Source organism: Eleutherodactylus coqui, chromosome 3 (genome assembly GCF_035609145.1).
Source record: "Eleutherodactylus coqui strain aEleCoq1 chromosome 3, aEleCoq1.hap1, whole genome shotgun sequence".
NCBI classification, from domain to species: Eukaryota; Metazoa; Chordata; class Amphibia; order Anura; family Eleutherodactylidae; genus Eleutherodactylus; species Eleutherodactylus coqui.
In genome coordinates this window covers 221,182,083-221,193,916 of record NC_089839.1, presented here as the reverse complement: position 1 = coordinate 221,193,916, position 11,834 = coordinate 221,182,083, and the positions used below count along the sequence as shown (strand labels likewise).

Genomic DNA, 11,834 nt, shown 5'->3' with positions numbered 1-11,834 from the left:
TTAATCACACCATCTATCCGCCATTGTTTTAATGGCACAGTCAGTGTTCTTTTGTGTTGAGTGAACAGTAGAATCCTGTTTTGGGTCGAACACTGCTAAAGGTTCAGTTCGGTGCAAACCCAAACCTCAGGTGATTCGTCTTGGTGGTTCGTCTTCACACTAGAAGAGGAAGAAGAAAAAGAAGGAGGAGGCGGAGGAGGAGGAGAAGAAGGGGAAAAGAAGGATGAGGAGAAGAGGAAGCAGAAAATTTTCCCTGTTCCTCTTTCCTATCTGTTTTTTCTTCCCCCTCCTTTTTTTCTTCTTTCTGTTCCTCTTCCCTTTTCTGTTCCTACTCCTTTTCCTTCTTTCTCTTCCCTTTCCTTTTCATCTTACCTTTCTTTTTCCTTTTACTCTTCCTATTCCTTTTTCTCTTTCTATTCTTTCCTCTTCTATCTTTCTCTTCTTCTTTACTTTTGTTTTCTTCACCTTTTTTCTTTCTCGTCTTCCTTCTCATCTTTTTCCTCTTCATCCTATTAACTCTCCTTCTTTCTCTTATTCTCCCTTTTCCTCTTCCCTTTCTTATTATTCTTCCACTTTTCCCCCCTCGTTTGTACCTCTTCCTCTTCTTCTTCCCTTTCCTGTTCCCTTTTTCTTTCTCCCCCCACCCCTTCCCTTCCTTTCCCTTTTGTTTTACTTTTTCTCTACTTTCTTCCTCTTTCTCATCTTCCTTAGCTTCCCTTTTCCTCTTTCTCTTCCTCTCCATTTTCCTCATCTTCTTTTCCCCTTTTTTTTTCCATTTCCTATTTTTCCATCTGGCTCTCTTTGCTTTCCTCTTCCTTTTCTTTTTCTTATTACCTTCCTCATCTTCTTTCTCTTCCTTTTGTTGTTGTTATTCTTTTTTAAAATCCCTTCCTCTTTCTTTATACATGACCTTTATTGCTCTTAGACAATGTTATACACCAGTTTTAGGGGTGTTTGTGAAATTCAGGTCCGAGTTGCACTGATTTGGATTGAATCAAACTTTTTGCTGAATTTCGGCGAATTTGGCTGTACTGAAGTTATGTATAGTACAATCCACACTAGTACAAACTTAGCAATTGTCATCATCACTGGTGCATTATGATTACAGCACTGTAGTACATTGTAGCTAAGTTATCATAACACACTAAATTTAATGTTAACTTGTAACCCAAGGGGTAAAAAAATGGAGCCTGCCCTTCATTTTATCTCCCCACCTTCCTTTTTTCTGAGTCTACACTGAGTTTGGCAGAAGGTGGAGCCTTTGTTGCATTGTCTTAGGACTGCAAAATAATCTCTTCACTATGGATATGTCCCACCCCCTCTTACACCCCAGCCAAGACATGAAGAAATGGACAGAGGGACAAAAACTCATACATACATCCACTTATAGAAGATTCAAAGACAGGATTCATTAACCTGACTTCTCTTTTATTTCGCATTATTGTCCCTTATCCGTGACTATTTAAAGATGTTTGTATTTTTTGTTGTAGTATTCTTTGAAGTGCAAATTATTCACATCCATGTCTGTGCCCGGTCATAAGAATGTGTGTATAAATATGCATGCCTCTTCATATCTATTTAATTTCAGCCTGAAGAAGAGCCATGCGATGGTTCGAAAGCTTGCATTAACATCATGTATTTTTGTTAGCCATTAAAAGGTATCATATCTACAAGACTGCGTGGTTTCTCTTGCTGGGAACTATCACATTTCAAAACATAGTAATATAGCATGTTAGGTTGAAAAAAGACATATGTGCATCCAGTTCAGCCTATTAGCCCCATGTTGATCCAGGGGGAGACAAAAACCAACCCCATTGATGTAGAAGCCAATTTTCCTCAGATGAAAAAATCTGTGCCCAATCCCAAATCTGACAATCAGAATAATCTCTGGATTACTGAACCTTCTGAAGTAATCAGTTATATAACATGTAATATTATTACACTCCAGGCCGCTCTTAAACTCTTTTCTCGAATTCGTCCCATTGACATTTGCAGTAAAAAAAAACGCAATGATATCGCAGCGTTAAAAAAACCATAGCGGATAAAAGCCCTAAACTCAGACAGAAAACAGTCAGTTTATCACTGACCAAAATCAGACTCACCTGTGTGAATATAATCCTAGGTGCAAAAGCCTTCTGCTCCTTCGCAGTGGTCCCTGCATACTCAACAATAGTCAATTTGTTGCCATTTTTCATTTCTTGTGATTGGTTTCTAGGTTTCGGGTTCCTTTACATGACGGTGTAACTAGCAGATTGCAGCACATATACGCCACACTTACCAATGTCACATTATTACCCCATCATTAGTTATAGTAACCTCCAACTCATGACTTACTTGCAAATGAGCGAAATTCTGTCCTGCCGCTGTTCTCCAACCAATAATTAAGAAACAAATCTTTAAAATCTCAGATATTTTTTAGATTTTTCTCTGACACCTCGACTAATCAGCTCTACGTTCCACATACGTAGTTGTTGTCACGAGCGACACATGTAATAACTCACAGCGTGTGAAGCCTCCTAATCCTGTTACTTGCAGAGGTACTATGTGATATTATTAGCGGAGTTCTCGCTAATTGTTACACAGTTGCAGTTTGTGATACAGTTATCCTGTCCGTCTCCCCTGAATACAGTAGCATTTGCAGTGCGATATTTTAGTGCTTTAACCCCTAAGTGACCAGCTTATTTTGTGCCTTAAAGGGGTTGTCTCGCGAAAGCAAGTGGGGTTATACACTTCTGTATGGCCATATTAATGCACTTTGTAATATACATCGTGCATTAAATATGAGCCATACAGAAGTTATTCACTTACCTGCTCCGTTGCTGGCGTCCCCGTCTCCATGGCTCCGTCTAATTTCGCTGGCTTCTTGCTTTTTTAGACGCGCTTGCGCTGTGCGGTCTTCTGCCTGGTGAATGGGGCCGCTCGTGCCGGAGAGCTGCTCACCACGTCGTCATCGTAGCTCCGCCCCGTCACGTGTGCCGATTCCAGCCAATCAGGAGGCTGGAATCGGCAATGGAACGCAAGGAAGGAGAAGAAAATCCACGGTGCACCATGGGAGAAGACCCGCGGTCCACCGTGGGAGAAGACCAGCGGCGCCATCTTTAAAAGAAGAATAGAAGAAGCTGCAGAACGCTGATGCAGGTAAGCGCAATGTGCTTTTTAAAAACTAACCTATGCTTTCTTTTTAACAGGGCAGAATGCGGGGGTAAGTGAAAAAAATTTTTTTTCGCTTTCGCCGCGAGACAACCCCTTTAAGGGCCAAGAGATATTCATCATTGCAATGCAGCAGCTATAACTTGTTGAGATAGCCGTATGAGGGCTTGTTTTCTGTGGGAGCAGCTGCGCCACTCTGGCGTACATATAATGTGTTGTAAAAGTTTTATAACTTTTTTTAAATTAAACATTATTGAACTAATTTTGACATTATAGTCTCTGAAAGGGAATTGAAGATGTGATCGTTTAATCGCTAGAATAGTGCACTGCATTACTTATGTAGTGCAGTCTACTAAGCCTATGACGGCAGTTTATTAGACTCTGTGGGAGGCAAGGCCTAATAGACTGAGTTACATGGCAGGCCTTTGTCAAGCCTCCGGCTGCATGAGAGCCCATTGGTACCTCGCAATCGCATTGTAAGATGCCGATGAGTGACATGAGATGCCTCCTCGCCCTGTCGTCTGCTTATATGATGTAGTTGCTATTGATTGTGTCATGTAAGGGGTTAAAGTGCAAGAATCTGAGGTTTCTCCACTTCTGGTTATTAGAGCAGGAGCCTGGCTGTCACTAGTAAGTCAAGCTGCCATCTTAAAAAGATGTATGTGCAAGTTGAAAGCCCATTAGTGAGGTCAGTAAAAAGGTGTATTGGCGGTCACTGAGGGGTTAAGTTTGGATTCTACATTTGGATCCCATTTGCTGGCAGAACACTTTTCCACATCCGTCCTTGTCCTCTGCTGTAGACCACCCTTCCCGCAATCTGCCAGGTCCAATTTAAACCCTCGTAATTAAATCACTGAGAGCAAGAAAATTAATGGCTTCATTTGTGGCTGTTTGTTTCTCTCATTTTGAAAGACCCTGGAAATCATTATTAGAGAAATCACCCACAACGCTCCGAATTTCCTCTTTTCAGGGTTGGGATTGCTGAGACCGGAGACTATCATCAATCTGCGCTCTTCCTGTATCTTGGAGATTAGCAGTAGAGACAGAAACATGTAATGACAGGCGTGATCCATCTCTTAAAAACTGATGACCTATCCACAGGGACCCCGGCCAAGCAGCTGTTTGGTGGGCTGCTGTCACTGTGTACAGAGCAGGAAGCAGATAGCGCTGTACTCGTGCAGTGGCTGGGTGTGGTAGTACAGGTGCAGCTCCTGCTGAAGTAAAAGGCTTCAAAGTATTGCCTACCCTATGTATTAGTTATAGTCTCCCCCCTAGATCAGCTCATGGACGCAATTTACATCTACAGTTAATTATATGCTTTAATTTTTCGCCAAATTTGCACATAAAGGTAATGAAAATAAAACCCGTGTTCGCTGCTGATGAGGTTTTCCCACAAACAAAATTCACCATTGTTTAAACGAATTCACACTATCTACGTGAGACGCTTTATGATATCATGATCATATTTGCACATTGATCCTCGGAGAAAAGATTCAACTGTAATCAAACACCGTAAAAATGACCAACCGTGTCACCATTAGGCTGGGCTCGCACGAGCATAGTCTAATTGTATATACCGTGCGCAATGTACGTGCACATCATACGTGGTGAATGGAGTCAATGAAAGTCCATTGATTTCCATTAATCTAGTCACACCTGTATATATGCATTGTGTATAATAGAACACAGCATGTTTTATTTTACTGCATATTACGTACGATAGAACCCTATTGTTCTCTGTGGGAGCGTACAAGAATGCTGTACATACGTAATTACATTGGGTATGTGCGGCATTTTTACGCGAGGTTCCTTAGAGACAGAAGGAAAGTTAAAGAGAAGAAGAAACCAGGAATCCAGTGCAGGACAGCGTGTGTGGGATATGCTGTCCTGCGCAGGGATACTTTTTTTACATAGTGTTTTACCATACGGTCGTATTTGTATACATACCATCATGTATAGTGTGTAATATCTGGAGTGCCGTAATAGAGGGTGAACCTGAACCACTAAGGTAAGAACATTGCCAGGCTCTCCGGGACATAAGGGGTTAAGCTGTAAAGTATCAGCTCAGCACTTTTCTGGCCCCTTTAGGCTCAGTTCCTTCTTTCGGAAGCGTTGATCGATGAGGCCGCGGCGCGCCGAGCCTTGGGACACAAAAACAATAAGAAGGGGAACTACAGGTAATGAGAGCAGCTTTTCTCACAGTGCAGGTTCAGCGTCAATTAGAGCAGAACGCCGGCCGCGCTCCTGTTCCTTCCTGCGCACTGATACAATATGTGCAGCTCACATAGTGATAAGGGGCGCCAGATTATCTGATTTACGTGGAAATGATTCCTTATAATGAGGTCGATTGTACAGTTTCCAGGTGTAAATACCAAATCTGCTATTCCTCTGGATGAGTCAGTGCGCACAGTGGTCGTCAGCGAGGCCATAAATGACATGATGCTATATAGAGGCATCGTATACCTCCACCCCCAACACAGACACCTGTGAGGTCTTGTCTACATAGCAGAGACAGAGGTCGTATAGTTCCCTAGTATGGAACCTCCTTCATTGGGTACCGTATGTACGAGGGGCTGCTGATAAGTCTTTGGCTTTACCCAGAAAGAAACGAGATAGGAAGATGAAACTTTCCATTTATTCCACATACTCTCCACTGATGTCAACACACTTCTTACATCGGTATTCCAAGTTCTGTAAACCTTGCAAAAAGAAGGATTTGGGTTGTGCCTCAAACCAGTCATCTGTAGCAGCCATGGCATCAGAAATGGTGTGAAATTTGGTACCCTTGAGGTGTTTCTTCAGGTTTGGATCAGATAATAGTCGGAGGGAGTTAGATCTGGTGAATAAAGTGGGTGGTCAACCAGCTGGAAGCCTAGCTCCACCAGTTTTGCCGTGGTCGCTTGTGCAGTATGAGCGGAGGGGTTGTCTTGCAGGAACAAGATTCCTTTGCACAGCTTGCCGCGCCTTTTGGCCTTCAGAGCTGCCTTCAACTGGTCCAAAAGTTCAATGTAATACCTTGCATTGATGGTGGAACCATTGTGAAGGTAGTCCACTAGCAGCACGCCCTCCTTATCCCAGAACACAGACGCCATCACCTTAGTGGCTGATTTTTGCACCATGAACTTCTTTGGGCGAGGAGAACCACTGAGCCTCAATTCTTTTGACTGCTCCTTGGTTTGAGGGTCATACAAATAAATCCAGGTCTCATCCATAGTGACCAGTCGATGCAGGAAGTTCTTATCAGTCCGGAAACGCTGACAAATGGACCGGGAAGTTTTCACTTGCATGCTTTTCTGATCTGTTGTCCAACATTTGGGGACCCACTTTGCAGATCGCTTCTTCATGTTCGAATGTTCATGGATAATGACACAAACACGTTCACGAGAAATCCCCATGATGTCTGCTATTCCTTTAGCTGAAATTCACCGATTCTCCAGTATGAGGTTGTGCGCAGCATTGATGATCTTATAGAATTTGAAGGGCATTGATCACCCAATGTCTGCGACATATCACCATGAATATCCTTTGCGGACTTTCCTTGCAGAAAAAGGAATTTTATCACTCTGCTCTTATTAGCTGTGAATATCACTTTAGGCTCTGCCATTTTGTTTCCCGCGTGCCTAGATTACTGCCATAAGCTACAAACACAAAATTTTGAAAGCATATATTAGACACATAAGTGTTATGGTATACTACCCTTGATATGCCCCACCGAAGGAACAAAAGATTTCAATAATGACTTATTAAAAACCCTGTGAATCCTCCATGTCGCTGGCAAATCAAGTTCATAAGCAAGCGGGTTTACTAAATGCGTGATGACAAAGGGACTCACATAACTGGTGGTGCCAGTTTCAAAGTTAGAACCTTCAATTTGAGATTTCTAGAAGACAAATATACCTTTTGTCCCATCCTGTAAGGTTCAGATACAGATAGGCTCCTCCCACTATGCAACTGTATGAGCCCCCGTTGCTTCCAGGTTCTTCTGTACTTTTTTCCATACCCCCTGCAGCGCATCTGTGGCGACATCAGCTGCAGGCACCAGTAACGGTCTCAGAGGCCCCTCTGGACACCGACTTTTACTGCGTGCACAGACAGAGCATCCCTTAACAAAGTTGCAGATCTCCTGAGACATGCCTGGCCACCAGTAGTGTCTAGTACAAAGATCCAGAGTTCTCTGAACCCCCGGATGGCCTGCAAGAACAGATGAGTGAGACTCTTCAGTGACTCTAAGACGCAAGGTCTCTGGCACAAACCATCTACCCTCCGGTACCTCTGAGGGAGCGTCCTGCTGACAATTTTGTAGATGAGGAACGGGATCAGATTCTACAGCTGCCACCACCACCCCAGGTGCCAAGATATTCTCGGGAGCCACTGTCTCACTTTCCGTCGAACTGAAACTCCGAAGAGGGCGTCCGCCTTCACGTTCTTCTCCCCTGGAATATATGTAACGACGAGGTTAAACCTGGCGAAAAACAACGTCCACCTGGCCTGACGAGCTGTGATTCTCTTAGAATTGGCGAGATATACCAAGTTTTTATGATCAGTATACACGGTAATGGGATGCCTTGCTCCCTCAAGATGGTGATGCCACTCTTCTAGAGACCACTTAATCGCCAATGACTCACGATTACCCACGTTGTAGTTACGTTCCACCGAACTGAACTATACCCAGGTCTCCCGCTGACTTCCTGAGACAATACAACCCTCACCCCCACATCAGATGCGTCGACCTCAATGAAGAACGGTCGCCTCGCGTCAGGCTGTGCTAGCACTGGGGCAGCAGTAAACACCCTTTTGAGACAACTAAAAGCCTCTAGGGCCTCTGGCGACCATCTTACCAATTCGGCCCCCTTCTTGGTAAGATCAGTCAGGGGTTGAGCAATAACAGAATAATTCTTAATGAATTTACGGTAAAAATTCGTGAAACCTAAAAACCGCTGGAGAGCTTTCAGGTTATCTGGTCTGACCCATTGGGACATTGCTGCCACTTTATCAGACTCCATTTGAATCTCCATGGGAGAAATCACATAACCAAGGAAAGACACTTGTTTAGTACCAAAAATGCATTTCTCCAACTTGACAAAAAGTTGGTACTCACGCAAATGGGTCAGAACCAGCCTCAGGTGCCACACATGTGAATCCCAGTCTGGAAGTACACTAGAAGGTCATTGAGATATATGACCAAAAATACCCCCAGGAAGTCATGGAAGACCGCGTTCATAAATCCCTGGAACACCGCAGGGGCATTACAAAGTCTGAAGGGCATGACTAGACATTCAAAATGTCCAAAAGAGGTAATGAACGCGGTCTTCCACTCATTTCCCTTTCGGATGCAAATTAAATTGTAAGCCCCCCTTAAGTCCAATTTGGAAAACCAGTGGGCCCCTACCACCTGATTCAATAAATCAGGAATCAGGGGCAAGGAGCACTGGTTCTTCACTGAATTTTTATTCAAAGCCCGATAATCCACACAAGGCCTCAATGTCCCATTCTTCTTCTCTACAAAGAAGAGACCTGCCCCGGCAGGGGAACTGGATGGCCTGATATGTCATTTGGCCAGAGACTCTGAGATATAGGACTTAAGGGCTTCGTGCTCACGCCCAGACAAATTAATAACGGCTCCCTTAGGGATGGGACTGCCAGGGATCAAATCAATACCACAGTCCCACTCCCTGTGGGGAGGCAAAGTCTCAGACAGTTTCTTGGAAAATACGTCATGAAAATAGGACAAATACTCAGGAATAAGTATGGTATCTGCTGAACACACAGATATAGTAGCTAAGTGACTATGACCGGACAACCCCCAATGTGTCAATTCCCGAGCGGACTAATCAAATCGGGGATTGTGCAGTGCCAACCAGGGCATACCAAGCACTACATCAACAGACATCCTTTCCATTACCAAGAACGATAGATTCTCAGAATGGAGAACACCCACAGTGTACTGCAAAATCGGAGTCCTCCATTGTACAACACCTGCCGACAGAGGGGTAGAATCAATACTAGTGAAGCAGATGGGGATCTTTAACGCCGAGAATTCAGTCATCAGAGGTCTGACAAAACTTAAACTAATCAAATTGATGGCAGCACCCGAATCAAAAAAAGCTTGACCGGACCGAGTGAAATTCCAGAAGCCAATCTGACAAGGAACCAACAACTTAGGGAGTACCTGTGATCCTAGGCGATCCTCCCGAAGACCGCCTAGGATCTGAAGTTCTTCCGCCGGTTCGGACTGATGTTGTAGACACTTCTGAGGACAGGTCGCTACACGATGTCCAGCTTTCCCACAATAGAGGCAGAAACAATGAATCATCCGGAACCATCGCCGTTCCTCGGGACTTAGCGGGTCCACTTCCATAGGCTCGGCACCAGAAGTTGGCATAGGAGAAGTGGAAGCTGGTCTGCTGGATTCCCTAGCCTTACGGACCTGACGTTCCTCTTTTCTAGATCTCAGCCTCTTGTCAGCTTAAACCGCCAATTCTATTGCATCATTGAGTGTCACGGGAGCGGGATCAGAAATGAGTAGATCCTTGACAGCGTCAGACAGACCCAACAAAAAACACATCTTTAAGGGCACTATCGTTCCAAGAGGTTTCACCTGCATACTGTCTAAATTTAGAGCAATAGTCTTCTACCCACTGCTGCCCCTAACGTAGAGACATGAGATGAGATACCGCCTACCCTGCGCGGTCCGGCTCATCAAAAATACCTCCAAGTTCCTGAACAAACAAATCAACTGACTGCAAGCAAGCTGATCTCTCGGGTAAGGAGTAGGCCCATGTCTGGAGGAAACCCCGAAATAAGGATATAATCAATCCAACTTTCTGGGATTCTGAGCCGGAGGAGCGGGGCCGCTTCTGAAAATACAATCTACATGCCTGCTGAAAAACAAAAAACTTGCTCCTTCCCCCTGAAAATACCACAGGATGAGGACACTTGGGCTCAGGAATAGAAGGGTCGATAGAAACATGCTCTAACTCCCGCTGCTCCTGGGCCACCATACAACCGGACAGGTCTTGGATCATGACCACTAAACCCTGCAACTGACTTGCGAGGGTACTCATGGCCTCCATTGGAGAGCAATTTTTAAGGACCATTTATTATGTTACGGTATACTACCCTTGATACGCCAGCCTGGGTGCCCTAGAAATCAACCACAACCCCTGTCCCTACCTACTTGCCTCCACTCCTGGCTAACCCCAGGCGGGCAACTGGGCGGCGGCCCCTACTCTCACTAGGGACTGAAAAAGGGACACTGGCATACCTGGATGGAAAGGGTAGAATATTGACAGAAAAGGCAGATGTAAAAACAAACACAAACAATACTAAGCAGAACTGAGGCAGATGGAAAAACCTGGTGAACAATAGCAAGGTATAGCAGACAAGATGACTGAGGCAGGAGACCAACAGAGGCAGACTAGCTAGCACACTGAGGGAAACCAATAATTGGCAGTGATTGCAAGTCTCTTCCTGACCTTTAAACAAAAGCCTCTGCCCAGGGGCGGTGAGAGAGAGAGACAGCCAACTCCCAACAGAAAACAACAAAAGGGAGCTCGTGCACGGCAGCTGCACTCACAGGTGCACGCACGGCGCCGCTCGCCACCAGAACCACGCTGCCCATGCCGGCCAGGCACCCGCGCCCCCAGCAGCCGGCCACAAGCCGGGGGAATACACCCCGACTGCGAGACCCCGTACACCGCCACCCTGGAAGGACCAGCAACCACCGCATGGTAACAATAAGGCTTTCATGTGATGTAACATTCGTTACCATAGAAACTAAAAAAGAACACAAAGCCAAAGACTTATCAGCAGCCCCTCGTATTTTGGGGTCTGAATATATTACACCCTAGCCTTTTATATAAGCCACACTCTTTGAAAAGGCCACTCTCATTTTTGCCACGACCTGCTACTCACATATTATCCCATGAAGGGCTGTCTCTCCCTGTTGACATGTACAAGTGGAGCAGATCCCCATGCCTGTAGGACCCCCGTGCCCTGTTTTACCTCCAGGTACCCCTCTTCTTCATTACCCCTTGTTTATCATAAAGCCTGCGCATCATCTCATCACAGCATCGCTCCTTCACTCTCCCTGTCACTTTAATTGTCTTGTATACGTCTTTTGAAGGATGTAACGTCGAGATGCAATTTACATCCCATTTCTCAGAGACTCCGTCGGAGATTCCTCCTGTTCAGTCTCTGTGATGAAGTATTAAGTCGCGTCTTCATTTAATCTCTATTATACCACCCCTTGCGCATACTAATTAAAGGGAGCCTTCTACACGGAGCGATGTGTCACATCCGTGGGAATGAAACGTTAGTAATGATATGTGAATTAGTTACTGTCAGTGCTCAACAGATATCTGAAGCATCGTCACATCTCCAACCAACTGATGGCTGGACCAAAATTACACATGTAGAGCGGTTGCACTGTTGTTTTGGGGTATTTAATGGTGAGGGAGTTGAAGTCACATTTTTGGGGTCAACTATCCTGAAAGCCAAAGATGTCTAATGGGTGAGGACATTTGTTCATAGGGCAGACCCCTTTAAATTATGGCATCTAACGAAATCTAATGACCCTTGCCAAAAGCCACTCAACCTGGGTCCGGACAGGTGCCAAGGCCCACTTAGCCTAGTGGGCCCACTCAGAATTGGGATTAATCCAGTCATCATTCTTTGAAATCAGT

General features: G+C 44.9%; 1 protein-coding gene across 1 annotated transcript; it reads right to left on the bottom strand.

Annotated features, from left to right (window-relative positions):
- Window positions 1–328: 328 nt before the first annotated feature.
- LOC136620269 (octapeptide-repeat protein T2-like) lies at window positions 329–751 on the bottom strand. Its single transcript, XM_066594971.1, has one exon. The coding sequence runs from the start codon at window positions 749–751 to the stop codon at window positions 329–331; it is 423 nt and encodes a 140-aa protein (XP_066451068.1).
- Window positions 752–11,834: the final 11,083 nt, after the last annotated feature.

Excerpts from the sequence above, each read along its gene's own strand:
- LOC136620269 (XM_066594971.1), bottom strand. The coding sequence starts at position 751 with ATGAGGAAAATGGAGAGGAAGAGAAAGAGGAAAAGGGAAGCTAAGGAA.